The sequence below is a fragment of the Chanodichthys erythropterus genome, chromosome 23 (assembly GCF_024489055.1).
Source record: "Chanodichthys erythropterus isolate Z2021 chromosome 23, ASM2448905v1, whole genome shotgun sequence".
In the NCBI taxonomy this organism is placed as follows: Eukaryota; Metazoa; Chordata; class Actinopteri; order Cypriniformes; family Xenocyprididae; genus Chanodichthys; species Chanodichthys erythropterus.
Window position 1 is genome coordinate 29,048,664 of NC_090243.1, and position 17,315 is coordinate 29,065,978.

General features: G+C 38.2%; 1 protein-coding gene across 7 annotated transcripts in view; it reads left to right on the forward strand.

Annotated features, from left to right (window-relative positions):
* nrp1a (neuropilin 1a) overlaps nucleotides 1-16,771 on the forward strand; it is a 73,620-nt gene extending 56,849 nt beyond the window's left edge. For 2 of the 7 annotated variants that reach the window (XM_067377120.1, XM_067377119.1), the window contains 9 exons: nucleotides 2,050-2,381; nucleotides 3,538-3,682; nucleotides 7,134-7,244; nucleotides 9,064-9,120; nucleotides 11,660-11,803; nucleotides 11,891-12,168; nucleotides 13,146-13,242; nucleotides 14,705-14,758; nucleotides 15,401-16,771. In XM_067377120.1, coding sequence (XP_067233221.1) covers nucleotides 2,050-2,381; nucleotides 3,538-3,682; nucleotides 7,134-7,244; nucleotides 9,064-9,120; nucleotides 11,660-11,803; nucleotides 11,891-12,168; nucleotides 13,146-13,242; nucleotides 14,705-14,758; nucleotides 15,401-15,687 — 1,505 coding nt within the window. In that variant the 3' untranslated portion in view covers nucleotides 15,688-16,771. Of the gene's footprint in view, nucleotides 1-2,049; nucleotides 2,382-3,537; nucleotides 3,683-7,133; nucleotides 7,245-9,063; nucleotides 9,121-11,659; nucleotides 11,804-11,890; nucleotides 12,169-13,145; nucleotides 13,243-14,704; nucleotides 14,759-15,400 lie in introns of those variants that run through there. The other 5 variants (XM_067377122.1, XM_067377123.1, XM_067377124.1 and 2 more) reach the window with 5 other exon arrangements.
* The last annotated feature ends 544 nt before the right edge of the window (nucleotides 16,772-17,315 follow it).

Here is a 17,315-nt window from a genome sequence, read left to right on the forward strand (position 1 = left end):
TAGGTGCCTTGCTCAAGGGCACCTCAGGCATTTCCTGCTGGTTCTGAGGCTCAAACCCGCAACCTTTGGGTTACCAGTCCGATTCTCTAACCATTATCTGGGCATATACCAAGGAAATGTACTTGTTAGATTAATATATACCAATATGATAACCATTCATTACCATAGTAATTATTAAAGTACTGTACCATGGTATTACCTTCACTTTACCCTCACAGACACTATTCCTGGGAACTATGATTGTAAACTCTGTACCTTGACAGTACCCATGGAGGATGCCGGCTGGCAGTTAGAAGGTGGTCTTGTGCACAGTTCAGGTCTGATGGGCTTTCCACATCCACACAGCCATTAATAAACTTCCTCCCGCTGTTTGTAAATAAAACCATCTGTGTGTGTGGTCATCCAGCCTTTATGCGCTATGCACAGACCAAACCAACAGATGATACACGTGATACATATGAACCAGTCCACCCTCAGGGTGTGTCTGTCAGGGTCTACCACACCAGGACCTACCAAGCATCCCCATCTGAGATCCATAAACAGGTCCGGAAAATAGTGCCAGCCAGCAGATTGAAAATAAACTTGGTTGTCTTCCAAACTTTGAAGTCCAACCACCCCAGTGCAGATCTTTTTCATTCAGGTCCCGAAACAATTTGGCACGCATATATCAGAAATTATTCACAGAGACATCTTCCATATCTGGCAAGGGTATGAGAAACCCAACCCTGGCTGTACATCCACAAACAAACAAAGGGAAAATCAAAGTCCCATGCATTTGTTGTTTTAGGAGCCTGGAACTTACATTTGGACTCTGTGCAACTCCTGAAGGGGTCACAGACAAGTGCTCTTTCCGTTCCAGAACTACAGAGGAAGTTCCCTACATCAGTACAAAGGCAGTGTTGTGAATGAAAAGTCTGTTCTGATGGTATTTCACGGGACATTAGGTCCATCTGTGACTAGTCCAAGATTGTCTCTGACGCTTTCCTGCTCCACGGGTGCTGATCGTAGATTATGGTATCGCTGGCAGGTCACAAATCCCACAGTGTTGGAGAAGGTATGAAAGTCGTGACAGGCAACTCACAGACAGTCAGCCGTTCGGCACTGCGTGTCTGATAATTTTCCTCAAACTCAACATGCCTTTACCTAAAAGTAGCAAGGCGTGAAAAATCTTATTATTAACGCAGGAACAAAGAAAGTCAGTTTGGAGAGATGAAGACAGATTGCAAGAGAGATGAAGGGGTAGGTTTGAATTAGAAAGCAGGTGAAAAACAAAAGAAAAGGAAGGTAGGAGTGGAGCAGGACTAAGGATGAGAGCAAGAAACTGTTCAGAAATGAAAGGTAGAAGCTCGAGAGAAAGGTTTTAATTAGGTAGCTTGAGAAAAAAGAGGCAGAAGAGTTAATGCACAAGGTCATTGGTGAAAGGAAGATGGAGAGAGAGAAACAAAGAGAACAAGAGGTTTCTTATCTCTTCTGTCCACTTCATCTGTCTTTCCTGTGCAATGAATGTCTTTCCTTCTCTCTTTGTTCAGCCTCTTTATGGCCTGTGACCTCTTTAGGTTGTTGGTAAGAATGTTTTCAAGCTCACTGAGACGTGACCATTTCTACCATGTTTATCAGCCAACGTCATTTTTTCTTCTCTTTTCTTTCTCTTCCACTCATACTCATCCACTCACAGCTAATCGAATCTTTCATAGATAGTTCCCTCAATTATCATTCAAGTATTCCACTATACGTACTCAAACAACTCTCTCTTTCTCCGTGCCCATGCGATTTATTGGCATAACAAATAATGGTACATTTGTTTTGCCACAGCAGTGGCAGGTTAGACAACAGTCTAACCAAGGGATCAGGATATGGCTGGTTAGCTTGGCTCTGTTAGCCCCTGCTGGTCGGTACCATAACTACACAATCTGGGTCCAAATGCATCTCCATTGATCGCTATTCAAAGGTTATTTTAAGGCTCTTAAAAACATGAAATGTACTTGGGATAGTCACTAGTGAAGGGTTTAAAGCTTTCTTCAATCTAACACTCTCTTTTTCCCTCAACAGAGTATCCATGTTCAGGAATGTTGGGAATGGTCTCAGGCCTCATCGCAGACTCTCAGATCACAGTCTCCTCTCACACCGAGCGCACCTGGGTGTCAGAGAATGCTCGTCTGCTGACCAGCCGTTCGGGATGGACGTTGTTGTCACAGTCCCAGCCGTACGTGGACGAGTGGCTACAGATTGATTTGAGTGAGGAGAAATTGGTCAGAGGTTTGATCATCCAGGGTGGCAAACATCGTGATAACAAGGTCTTCATGAAGAAGTTTCGGCTGGGCTACAGCAACAATGGATCCGACTGGAAAATGGTGATGGATGCTACTGGCAACAAGCCCAAGGTAAGATATGGGGAAGCTGGAAGGTAGTTGGACATAAACTGGATGCTCATTTAGAATGGTTGTGAATCACTATGGGTGCTAGACTGAGATTGACTTTTAGGAAATAAGAAAGTTTAAGAAAGTTGAATGTGGAGCTATAATGTATTCTTCCCATTATTCCCAAAGCCTTTAGATGGACAGAGGAGAGAATGACAATTATTAGAATAATGCTGTGAGCACAATATTGGGGAAACGTCCCAAATGCATTCAACAATACTACCAATACATTTAACCCTGACAACAGTCATAAAACAACACAAAATAATATTACTGTATGTAACGGATAATGTACCATCAGGCAACTGTACGTTATCCTGTTTAAAATTATTAAACGAGAAGAAGAGAGCATGGAGTGATATTAGAAGTATAAAAACTAGTAGGAAATCAGATAACTAGAACAATGATTAAGTGTATAGTATAGTGCTTATTAACAATCATGGTCATTATGCATGAAACTGGCAAATTTCGGAAAATAATTGACAACATGAATCACATAAAATTTGCATTTTTTTGTGGAGCATGGACTATGTGCCTTATCCCCAGTATCAGTCTTAGAAGGCCCCTTTCAAAACCCTTATATCTCTTCTTTAGCTTGAAGGACAAAAGGAGACATGATGGCCATTAATGTTCTTTCATGTCTCCTCATCTTGTTCTGTACCTTTGTTACCTCTGGCGAGTGTCTTTCTGTCTTTCCTTCCTTTTTTCTGTCTATCTCCTGTGGTACTTTGTGTCTGGGTTGTAAGACTTCAGAAGTGTGAAGTCAAAGGCGGATGCTTTTGAAAGGCTGTGCATCCTGCTGTCGTAGACTGCAGTGTTAGCCTGCAGCCTTTATTTTTTGAGCTAGCTCAGCCGTATAGTGTCAGAAGTAAAGTTGAAGAGTTTCTTTTCTCTAGTGCTTTGTTGCATTAGACATACAGCAGTGCTAAAGTTAAGAGAGGTGTGAGCTGTGTGCCCTCACACTCGTTCTCTTTCATTAAATCTCTGTTCTTTGCCTTCCCTGTCAGACTACTCTTAATAAATCTTTCCCCTTTATCTTTTTCCATTTTTATCTTTCCAAGTTCTCATTCTCTGCTTGACTGCTTACTATTGTCTTGGACTCTGTCATTGTTCTTGGCAGATTTTTGAGGGGAATTTGAACTATGACACACCAGCATTGAGGACGGTGGAGCCTATATTGACACGCTTTGTTAGGGTGTACCCAGACAGAGCCACTCCTGTTGGGATGGGACTTAGACTGGAACTCCTGGGCTGTGAAATGGAAGGTAAGGTGAAAACTCATTCACAGACATACACACACCACTGCTGAGTAATGGTAGAGACGCTACTAACTTAAATACATTTTTTCACTCGCATAACAGTTGCTCAGTTGTTTTCAAGATAGTGTAACTTTAGCCAAGTGTAGCGAGTTAATTATTTGTAGCACTTTGCACAGCAATTTTTTGTTTTTTTTTTGTCTCATTGCATTGCACACGCAGCTTTGTAGTGAAGCAAGCCAAGACAATAATCTCGTTTGTACCATTAGGAAGTGAATCATAATCTGGGGTGCATTTCCTGTACAATACTGTAACTCGCTGCTTAACTACCACAGTATGATGCATCAACTAGTTGGTCACAACTGTTTCCCTAAACCGTATTAAAAAACAATGACATTCTGGATTCCGACAGCAATGAAATCACAGACTAGCCCCGGTTAATGTTGAAAATACCTTACGTCCCCATGAGAAACAACTACTGTCCAAATAGGGCTTTAGCTACTCTTTGCAAATACCTTATATCCTGCTGAGAAACCCAGTTTGCTGGTGATTTTGTATAACTTGCTGCTTTTAGCATGACTAGCTTAACTAACGTCAATTATGCGTAGCTTTATATGTAGCATTTTCCAAATAGCTTCCTCAACAGTGATTCATACACATAATGGACAGACCCGCTGCACTCAGAAGACATAATGTCTTCAGCAAGTGAACAAAAGACAAACAAAATTATAGAGTTTTGAAGGTCCTCGAGTGTGTGGTCTTATAGTACACATGCTATTTCATTAAATTTGGACTTATCCACTCAGGAGGACAGGATAGGCTATGGTTTAGCTTTCTTCATAATTACTTGTCCCATCGATGCGGCATCAAAGGATGTCTCCTACCCAGAAAAGCAGGGGCCTGTGACACTCCTAAATAACAGGGCCCCTCACAGCTGGAGATAATCTTTGGTCCACCTGCCTTGAAGGATTACGGAAAGGTCCTTGATGTCTTTCCCTCTGTCTTTCTTTCTGAATTAGCTTAGCTCTGATGGGGTGTGTGTGTGTGTGTGTTTTCTGTTGAGGCAGCGTTAAGTGGATTTACATATTGGATTTCTGAGAGACTGTGAGACTTGCTTGTGTAAGCCACAGCATCCCACCGGGAGCTTTAGTCAGATGATAATGCTTGTTTTCACTTTTAATGCCAGCACATGTGCATGCAGTCCAACACTCTGTATATAAATTTACCCAGTGTCTTAGCTAAAACTCTCACACTCAAACAAGTGACCCCACACATACACATACACTCTCCTAACAGCGGGGCGCCAAGTCCTAGCAGGAGTGTGCGATCAACAATGCTGTCCAGAGCCAGCATGATGACCTCTCTGTGACCCCTTGGCTTTAGAAACTATCTTAAAAATGCCCTCAGTTCACCCACACAACTTACACTACAGCTTCGTTTCCCCCTCTCCTTCCCTGCTCATTTTTTCCCTCCTTCTATCCCGGGAAAGCCCTACAGGCTTATGGGCAGCTCATTACAAGCTGAGAGTAAACACAGGGCTTTAGGCAGATGTAGGCAAAGGCCACATCCAAAGGGGCACAGGCAGCCATAATGAGAGGACACAGCAGTTTCAGGGAGCTGTACAGGCCCAGGGTGGAGCATAACATCCTCAACCCTGCAGCCTAAACCCCAGCAGCCAGAGTCACGCACAGGACTCCATCAAAGGACTAAAGACTTGGAAAGACTATAGAAGGAGCATAATCATTAAGATGATTTGTGGAGTGACCTACAAAAAATACCATGGATTTAAATGGTTTTTGGGCATTCAGTAATCGCTGATATGCCATGGTTTTTGGGATGAGAGGTGATTCATCACTTGTCGCTTTGTGTGACACTTGTGTAAGAGCAGGGCTATACCCACCATTGAGGTCCCCGATTTTTCTGTGGTATATATAATGAAGGTTGTATAATAAATGCCTAGTATTAACTACACAGATATTGTGATAACTGACCTTCTCGTCTGAGCTGTCAGCGGTCAGACAATGCTCATAAATGTCAAAATGTTTGACATGACCAATCAAATTCACATAATCTGCTGAATGTTGATCATGAATTCCAGCTGGATCACTTCAGTAAATGGTAATAAAGTGCAAGATAAGATGTAAGTAGCTAAAATCAAGATTTAATATTTGTCAATTGTTTTACTATAGAAATGATAAACGACTGACAGAAATATTTAGGGATGCAAACTAATAAACTTTTGTTTAATTTCGCTATTTTTATTGAAATATATAGGCTATATTTTACACTTTTCATTGTAATTCATAGCCAGTGTTGGGAAAAGTTACTTTTAAAAATAATGCGTTACAATATTGCGTTACTCCCTAAAAAAGTAACTAATTGCATTACTATTAACTTTTTATGAAAAGTACTTTTGTGTTACTTTTTCTCACCTGGGCTGGGCTTGCTTATTTGTTTTTTAAATAACAACAAAACATTTTATTTTTGGCAAATGTTAAGGCCCTTTCACATCAAAAGTGAAGTGAAATTGATCACAACTTTTTTTTCCTTTGTCAAATCAACTTAAATAATTAATGTGGTTCAGATAACATAATATTTTGAGTTTATGTTGATTAAACAAATCGCCTTTATTGTATAAACTCAAATTTTTAATTTCAATGAACTCAAAATTTTAAGGCAACCAGGTAACTTACTTTAAGTTAAACCAACAATTCTTTTTTTACAGTGTAGTTACTTGAAAAAGTAATCTGATTATGTAACTCAAGTTACTTGTATGCGTAACACTATTTGTAACTGTCAATGTGATGATACAAGAAACATTAATGATCATGACATAAGATAATAATAATGAATGCACGATCTAAAACAAAGCCCAACACGGATAAGCAAAATGCACATTCACTTTCTGACAGTAGATGGCGCTTCTGAAACGGTATTATTCAAACAGCCATTACAGTTTTTGTATTCGCTTTGGTGTTCATCACAGCACCAAATACTTATTAGGCTATTTATTTTTAAACATTTGTTTACTTTTTTTCACAACAATACTTCTAAAACATTTGTTAATCTTAGTTTATGTACATTTTAACATTTACTAATGCATTATTAAAATCAAAAGTTGTACCTGTTAATATTAGGCTATTTAATGGACCTCAGCTAACAATGTAAAAAATGTATTGCTCACTGTTAATGTTAGTTAATACATTAACTAATGGGACCTTATTGTAAAGTGTTACCAACTGGTCATAGTTCCAAGAATGCTGATATTTCAACATTATCAGTAGCATTAAACATAGTCTCTTCTGTATTTCCATTTTGCATTGTGGATCATTCATTGCAACATTTAACCTGATTCTCATGTTTAAGTATCTTTTATCAGGCTGTGCTTGACAAATAATGTATGTTACTTACATGATTTTAAAGCTTGCCCCCATATCTTTATCTCTCTTTCTCTCTGTAGTGCCTACAGTGATTCCTACTACGCCCGCTTCTTCCACCACACCATCAGACGAGTGTGATGATGACCAGGCTAACTGCCATAGCGGAACAGGTGATGACTACGACCAGACAGGTGCTAACACCCGCCTGCAGAGACTGCACCTTTACTTACTGCATCTTGCACCTTTTTCTATGCTAATAACACTATGCTAATCCCACTAGACTAATTGTCCCCCTTACTTCTGCAAGCATCAGCCTTTTTTGGGAATGCTTCTGCACTAATCACTCTTCACACCAGCGACCCTAATCATCGCTTCCCCCATAATCAAACTTACCATACTACTCCTACTAGAAATTAAGTATACTGTGCATGGTATGCAAATTTTCTGTATGCATCTAATATTGAAATATCCTACTACATTTGCCAAATGCACTCCACTTGACCTTCCATTACATTATAAAATCCAGACAGTGATGAATGAATGGCGAGCGATATCAAATGCAATCTCAACTTCTACTTTGTGACTTCATGGACTGCCAAAAGTTAGGATTGTTTTATACAAAATTGGATTAAAAATGCAAATTCACTGCATTTATTTCAGATATGTTTCACTAGTTATTTCACAACAATGTAGCATTCTCAGTTTAAATGGTTTCTACTGCTTCATGTATGTTTAAAAACAGTATACACATATATACATTGTAGTATGTAGAATAAAATGTACATACTAAAGTCATGTACATAACATCAATTGAGCATACTGCTTATTAAAATGCAAAATTTACTGTCTGTTTTTACATACTGCTTTACATAATATTAAGAAAACAGTATGCAGTATACAGTGTAGTATGTAGCTTTCAGTACATTATAATTCCTTTCCAATTCATTCCATTCATAATTAATACTGTTTCTCATAAAATAAAAAACTTGTTATACCAGTTCCAAACAGTATGTAGTATACACTACGATAGTATTCCATTCCAACATAGCCATATGCTAAATTTAGAACCGCATACGAGCATACTACTCTTAAAACCCTGGGTATACTTTGTTTTTTTACACGTACGCTAGTGTACACAAGCAGTCGAATGCACAGCCTTGGAAAGGATACTTTTTTTGACTAGCACACATACACAGGTGTTCGATGTATGCGCAGTTTTGAGCAATCTCTCGCCATGAGTTACAACCCATGTAAACATCTTTGTATTCTTTCATGCTAGAGTTCTACAAATGAGGGTACTTTCTAACCTATTTGCACAATCTAGCCTCCATCGTCGCTGTAGCTTGCATGTGATCGGGTGTGTTCTGTTTATGCAGCTTTTCTTCAACTACCTTGTGAACCGACGGCCCCAGGGCACGGTTGCCACCTTGTGGAAAAACTAATTACTGCAAAAAAAATAAATGTACATGCAACCTAAGCGTACAAATACTCTTCTGATGATGTAATCGCACTGTACGCTGACCCTCGCGTACATGTAAAAAGTGAAGTATACTTTGGGCTTTACTATTTTTGCCATAGAATGGTGTGGTAAAATTAGTACGAGTAGTATACTAGTATGTGCTTCTGAATTCAGCAATAGTCCGCACTTATCCTCGGTGCCCATGTTCGACTACTAAATTTCCTTCTGCTCTCCAGCTGTTAATACTAACACTAGATTTAAAATTCTGCCTCTAATCTCCTCTGTGTTCACATCAGTGCAGTCTCACAGAGTGTGTGTTGCACAGAATTACACTCCCCTCTGCTAAATGCTAAAAGTAAAGGTTCCACATGAACAAAAATGTATTTGCATGTCTCATCCGGCAAAGCTCATTTTAAAAATGCTAAGCACACACAAAGAGGGGAATTAGCACAGTCAGATCCGTACCTACTGATAATACCCAAATAAAACATTACTTTAAATCATCTCCCTTTAAATTTCATCTAACGGCCTTCACTGTGTTCACACTACAGGTATAACCGCTGCGCCAGAGACAACCACAGAGATGACCACCATTCCAGGTGAGAAAGGTACTTATCTTATAGTACTTTCCTTCTCTGTGCAATTGCTATCTATAATTTCTTTAATTATCCTGGATTTTGCTAATGCAAACTCCCTTAAAGGTGCGGCGTACCATTTTTGCTATGTTAGCAAACTTCCTTATATCCCAGTCCGATTTGCAGAGACCACACTATAAGTAAGCCAGTCTTCCATGAATAGTGTAAACGACACTATTTAAAATGATTAATTATGTATGTGGTCCAGCATGAGTTTGAGATGGTAACATAACAAAAAACACTTGTCGCTAGCAGAATAGAAATTACACACCGCACCTTTAAGAAAGAAAATTCTTATTGTATGTTTTCTTTGTTCTGTTTGGTTGTTTAGGCTATTTGATTATAAGTGCGTAAACTCAAAGATGAGTATGTAATCTTGTTTCTGAAGTGTTCTTGTGAAAAAATCTATAAAGAGCCCCTTTGATTTACTCATTCAGCATAATGACTGATTAGCCATTCAAGACTCCTCACTAATGGGCAAATGAGAAATGCCCCTTAACTGACCTTGCCTAATTAGCCAGTATTTGTGTGTGTGTCTGTTTGGCCCTGTCTGAGCCTCATCACAACAGCAAAACAACTGAATAGAATGAAGGTCCTAATAAGCATGTGTCCTCCTTGTGCGTGAGTGTGTGTGTGTGTGGTCTTGGTTTGGTTAACATTGAGTAGATGTGTGCGCTTTCTATTATTGGATGTGGTTTATTTGCTATGACAAGCATTCAAAACTGGTAGAACGTTCTGGACTGCGGTGAAACGTATGCTTGCACTGTCCTCCACTGCTACAGCCCCAGTCCATTTAAAGATGGAAAAGAAGAAATAACTTTTAATTGGAAACTGGCATTTTTTGTAGCGGCAGTGGCTGCGTGCCTGAGCTGCGGCTTTTAATGGGAAATTCTTTCCTCCGCATGCAGTGAGCAAATACCCTCCGAAACTCGCAGAGAATCCTGGCGTTATTAAGGGAGCGGAGCGCTTGGCTTTATTAAACTGTCTAGAAAAGCAGCACTGAGGCTGTGCAGGCACCGGCAGAGCTGACATCCTAGACGTGCTTCTGTCTCAATTCCCTCTGCTTCTCAGGCTCTCTCTCTCTTTCTTTGGCTCTGTATCTCTCACTCAATCTTACATCGTTAAATCCCTCCCTCGTTTTGTCACGTCAATCTCAATTTCAAAGCTTCATTGTTTCGTATGGTCTGTTTTCTCTCTCAAGATCTAGATATATTTGGTGTATAAATATGGATTTGGCTTAGGCATAAAATAAATTGTAATGGATTTGAAAATGTTCATGCTTAAATGTTGGGATTGTCTTATTGTAAAATAACTCTCTATTGCCATCAAGTGGACAATAGATATAAAACATGTTGTTGTGGCCCTGTATGCACTGTAAAAAATATATTTTCATGATTTGTTATTGCAACATCTTTTGTCAAATCAACTTCGATAATTAATGTGGTTCAGATAGTATAATATTTTGAGTTTCTGTTGATTAAACCAATCACCTTCATTGTATTAACTCAAATTTTTAATTTCAATGAACTCAAAATTTTTAAGGCAACCATACTTACTTTCTTTGACCAACAAATCTTTTTTACAGTGTAGAGCCTAATCAACCACACTCTGGTGTTTCAAAAAATTATAATTTTATTATATACACAACTTTCAATATTATTATTATTATTATTATTATTATATATTTTCAAAAAAATTATACTTTTATTAAGCTAGGATGCATTAAATTGATCAAAAGTGACAGTAAAGTTGTTTAAGCTGTTACAAAAGATTCTATTTCATTTCAAGATTTCTATTTTCTTTTGAACTTCCTATTCATCAAAGAATCCTGAAAAAAATAAAATGTATCACAGTTTCCACAAAAAAATCTGATGCTGCACAAATGTTCCCAACATTGATAATAAACAGAAATGTTTCTTGAGCAGCCAATCAGCATATTAGAATGATTTCTGAAGGATCATGTGACACTGAAGACTGAAGTAATGATGCTGAAAATTCAGATCACATGAATAAATTATTTTAAACTGTAATAATATTTCACAATATTGGTATTTTTGATCAAATAAATGCAGCCTTGGTGAACAGAAGAGACTTCCTAACGAACCCTAACTGTACATAAAAGTTATTTTTGATCATATTTATTCTAGTGGTGTCAATCGATTAAAAAACTTTTTTTTTTTCTGTAATTAATCGCAGTTAATAAAACCTAACATTAAAGTTTTTAATATATTATTATGCTGTAATAATTTCACATTTAATCTCCAAATTAATGTAGAAACAACATACAGACAGTAGCCTATATTTTTAATATTTGTTCAATGGCATCTTTTTACTTTTGTCTCTATGAAATAGATTTTTTGAAATTGAATTTTAGGCATTCAGCATTACAATATAATTGAAAGCTACACATTTATTAGGCTTTAAATAATATAAACTTTTAATTTAAGTGAACCTAAAACAATCTTCACATAAACCACAAATGTTAATAATTTTTCCCTATGTGTGTGTGTAGCGTTCCTGTGGTTTGCCTGTGACTTCGGCTGGGCCAATGATCCTTCATTCTGCGGCTGGATGTCAGAGGACAGTGGTTTCAGGTGGCAGATCCAGTCCAGCGGCACCCCCACTCTAAACACCGGCCCAAACATGGACCACACTGGTAAGAGAAGAAATGTACGCATAGGTCTCACAGCACAGAAAGCGTGAATCTTCCAAACCTCACATCCTGTGTTTCCTTCTGCCGTAGGTGGATCAGGGAACTTCATCTACACACTGGCGACAGGTGCTCAGGAGACAGAAGTGGCTCGGTTAGTGAGTCCGTCAGTGTCGGGGCAGGACTCTGACCTGTGCTTGTCTTTCTGGTACCACATGTTTGGCTCCCACATCGGCACGCTACACATCAAACAGCGCAGGGAGAGCAGCCAGGGCTCAGCTGATGTCCTGCTCTGGACTGTCAGCGGTCATCAAGGCAACCGGTGGAGGGAGGGTCGTGTGCTGATACCCCACTCCAGCAAACCCTACCAGGTATTAAAATGATATATATGTCACAAGGGCTTAACATTAACACCTGCCAACCTGCCTAATGCGTGTGGATTTCAGCAGTGGCGTGTTACGCAGTCACTCATTTTTCAGTTGTAGTCTTTTAAAAAGGCATCTGAAATAATAAACTAATTGCAAATGTAGTGATTTTTTTCGATACATATTGATATTGAAATATCTGAAACACTTCCAAAACTAATTTTCCGCAGAATAGGTACATGATACCATCTGCTCTTTCTCGCTTTCTCATCTCTCTGACAGTGAGTTGACACACAAACCCGCCTCCCCTCACTCACTCATTTCATTTGCTCCGAATGAATATCGTTGGTGTTACATGGCTTGAATCTCAGCGTGGGATTGTGCATATTGCGCATAATTTTGTGCTCACACCCAAAGTGAGCACACATAAAGCCGTCTCTCAGTACTAAATTGAGTTCTTTTCACTGCTTATTGCGCTTAAACAGTCAAATACACACAAAATAATTTCAAAACGCTGGTCTTGGCGAGTATTCATGTGAACACAGTCAGTTGTGTTTTAAGTAAACGTAAACAGTTGAGAAAGAAAACGCATGTGTAACAGTATAATGGATCAGTGCATCAGATCTTAAAGTGACAGCAGCCTAATATACCCGCTGCCAATTTATGAGATAATATTAAAAATATTTATATGGCAGATTTTCCCCATGGTATTGATGACAAAATTGTTGCCAGTGAAAATGCTGAGTGGCTAGTTATTTTGGAAAACTACTAACCACAGTGGCTGGTGAGCAAAAAAGTTCATGTCAAGCCCTTTATGTCATTAGTGAATGTAAAAGATGATTGGCTGGTTAGTAGCTTGTTGAAAATACTGCTGTTATTTAGTCACCCTCATGTTGCTCTAAACCTGTATGCTGTTATTTTTTAAACTAATTGCATTTTAAACAGATTTAAAATACTGTTTTTCTTGTTTTTATTTACTTCAGGTGGTAATTGAAAGCGTAGTGGAGAGAAAAAGTTGGGGAGACATTGCGGTGGACGACATCAAAATCTTAGACAATCTGAACATGGCTGACTGCAAGGGTGAGTCAATAAGCCCATTACAGTACAAACACTTTATTTTAAAGAGTCCTTGTTACACGTTACATGTAGTTACTATAGTAATAACTCTAAATTATGCATAATTACAGTACATGTAGTTATTTAATATTACTCAGTACTTAAATGTGTAATTACACTGTAACAAAGACACCTTAAAATAAAGTGTAACCCAAAGCTGAGACAAATCAAGATTGATTAAAGGAGTAGTTCACTTTCAAAAAAAAATTCCTGATAATTTACTCAGCCCCATGTCTTTCTTTCTTCAGTCGAAAAGAAATTAAGGTTTTTAATGAAAACATTCCAGGATTATTCTCCATATAGTGGACTTCAATGGCCTCCAAACGGTTAAAGATGAAAATTACAGTTTCAGTGCAGCTTCAAAAGGCTTTAAACGATACCAGACGAGGAATAAGGGTCTTATCTAGAGAAATGATCGGTCATTTTTAAAAAAATACAACTGTATACGCTTTATAAACACAAATGATCGCCTTACACATGCTTCCGCCAAAACCACATTTTCATATTCTTCAAAAAGCTTACGCTGTATGTCTTACGCCTTCCCTATTCTACTTACGGAAAAAAACAGAACTGGCGCTGCGTTCATTCTGTAAGTAGAATAGGGAAGGCGTAGGACATACAGCGTAAGCTTTTTTTAGAATACGAAAGTGTGGTTTTGGCGGAAGCACGTGCAAGGCGATCATTTGTTTATATAAAGCATATACATTTACATTTTTTTTTAGAAAATGACTGATCGTTTCTCTAGATAAGACCCTTATTCCTTGTTTAAAGCCCTTTGAAGCTGCACTGAAACTGTCATTTTGACCTTCAACCGTCTGGAGGCCATTGAAGTCCACTATATGGAGAATAATCCTAGAATGTTTTCATCAAAAACCTTAATTTCTTTTTGACTGAAGAAAGAAAGACATGAACATCTTGGATGACATGGGGGTGAGTAAATTATCAAGAACATTTTTTTTGAAAGTGAACTAATCCTTTAAATATTTTTTTCTAGTCAATTGTGGTTACAGTTACAGTTATATATATATATATATATATATATATATATATATATATATATATATATATATATATATATATATATATATATATATACACACATTCATAAATAGCCATTTTAACCTGATTAAATACATTTCCAGGTCTAGAAATCACACTTATAAAATTCCTTCATATATCTGGGTTTTCCAAGATAGTGAAAACCATGGTTCTTAAATAAAAATGGGAATTGTTGAGGAAACTATTTTTTTTTTTTTTAACAATTTCTGCTTACACCTTGATATTTTTAGCTTTTGTAGCTTTTAAAGCTAAAAACAAGATCTTATTTTAAATTATTTTAAGCCATTGTGCAGTTGAGAACTGCTGACTTAGATGACAATATTGGACTATATACATTTCCTGACTGTTTTATGTCACCCTTTTGCAGACCCAGATGTCCCAGCAGAGCCGATTCTACCTGAAGACAACTTCAATGAAATCAGTAAGTGGCTTTTTTAAATCTGAGGCACACAAATGCTGAATAAATGTTGGATCACTCTCAACATTAGACTAAAGAAAGCTTAAATAACATTATTTTAGTACATACTGTAATATAACATCTCTGAACCAACCTACAGTGTTGGAGAAAGTTACTTTTAAAAGTAATGCATTACAATATTGCATTAATCCCTAAAAAAGTAACTAATTGCGTTACATTACATTTGCATTGTGTTTGTGAAAGTGAGATGAGTAAATGCATGTTCACATTTAGTCTAGATCTACAATAACCATCATGTTCACACAGCGCACACAACACCTCTGCACTTTATTTCTCTCAGCATGGGGACAGGAGAGCTGTCAGTCAGTAAATGTGAAAAAGTATATTTTGTTGTAAATTGAAAAAGTAATGCGTTACTTTACTAGTTACTTGAAAAAGTAATCTGATTTTGTAACTCAAGTTAATTGTAATGTGCCAACCTATATACATTAATTTACACCACCCAAACTAATTCTAAATCAGGTAGAAATAGCTCTTTAAGATAACAATTGCAAGTGACCACATTTTAGAGCGCACATGCAATCCAAAAACACTCTCAAACAGGCTTGATTTAATACGTCATGGCTTATTTGTTCTCTTTTGTAGTTGTGGACATCACAGACTTCCCTGAGATTGTGGAGAACCATGAGATCAGCGGAGCCGGAAACATGCTGAAGACGCTGGACCCCATCCTCATCACCATCATCGCCATGAGCGCGCTGGGAGTCTTCCTCGGCGCCATCTGCGGTGTGGTTCTCTACTGCGCCTGCTCCCACAGCGGCATGTCCGACAGGAACTTATCCGCCCTGGAAAATTATAACTTTGAGCTAGTGGACGGTGTCAAGTTAAAGAAGGACAAGCTCAGCTCACAGAACTCGTACTCAGAAGCGTGAGGCGCCAACCAATGAGAGGGAACCTCTCCTCAGGGAGGGCGGGGCTAAAACGGACTGCCGATGCCATCCGGTTGGAGGAGGACAAGGCTCTGTGGTTCAGTGAACCAATGGGAGGACGAGGGACTGAGCCATGCTTTTCTCAGGAGCTGCAGTGAAAGGAACCTACCAGTAGGGGACACTGTGTACAAAACATTGAATACAAGGATTTAAAAGAAACAAACAAACAAAAAAAACAAAATGAAAAATAAGAATATGTACAGATGATTGAAATTATTATTTTAATTTTTTATTTTATTGTTTTGTATTATTTTTAGTTGATCATTTTTACAATCGGATGCTGGTGTTGAGACCAATATATAATAATGTTATAAAGTATTTATCTTTTTTTTTTTTTTCTAGGAGGAAAAAATCATTTATTTTTATTTTAACAGATTGTTTTGCGCTTTAAGGAGATGTGTAAAAAAAAAATAAACCCAAGTGAACCATATACGACCAAGGGAAGGTAATTACCCCGTGATAAGGCAAAAGATCAAAGGGGGTGGAATATCATCCAGCCCTGTTGCATTCTGGGTATGGTTCAGTCAGTGCCTTTGGTACATCTTTTTTGGCCTCCTCTGTTGTTTTCAACCCTTTAGTTCTCAAAAAAAGCTGTCGGTCGAATCTGCAAAAGAAAACCCGGTGAATTCATAGCGCTTTAATGTTGAAATCCTGCATATTGTACATAAGTTTTAATATATTTTAATGCCCTTTTCAAAGAAACAAGTAAAAGGACAAAAAAGAAAGCTGCAGTATCCCTTTTTTCTTGGGTTGTATGTTGTAAATACAATCGTCTGACTGTATTGTGAAAGTGAAACGTGTGCTTTTTCCCTCCTGTTTGGTTATTTTGCTACGTTCCCAAAAGATGCAGCCCTTGTTCAGAACAGATGTTCATACAAATCCAGTGCACATTTCATCATGGGCATCCGCAGTGGCTCAGATGAGTTTGGGTAATTACATCATCATATCAACGTTATAATCCCATTCAGAATGTCTGTCTATCCAGCATACCAAAAAAAAAAAAAAAAGAAAAAAAAAGAAAAAAGAATGATCATCATTGCCTTGCTTTGATTTGAAGAGTGCGGCCCCAAAATATTTCATCAAAGTGCTTATTTCACCATCCGTCGAGCTTGAATGCATGTGGTCTTGAATAAAACTCTCTTATCAGGGGGAACTGTCATTTTAAGAGTGGTGCTATTAAAGTTTGATGTCACATCCTGGTTGCGTGATGATGTCATAGTGGAGTTCTGTCATTGGCCTTGTGTCTGTACCAAAGGACTGTTGCCTCAAACTGCAGGGTCCAATCACAACAACCCATTGTCACGTGGCATCTCGAGACCTTGGCATCTCAAGGTCTCGTGTCATCTCATTGGTTCTTACGATGCTGGTTTCGTCGCTCATTATCATTCCGTTCTGGACTGGCGGATGGATCTGACTTTAGCAATGACACACACACATATGGTTTAACCTATAACAGGGCTTCACTGCTGACAATACTAATGTTTTCTACAGGTTTCTTGGTATGTTCATGTAATGTGTTGTATACTGTGGCAAACACTTCTTTTCCCATTTCTTTCCGATGACCTGAATCC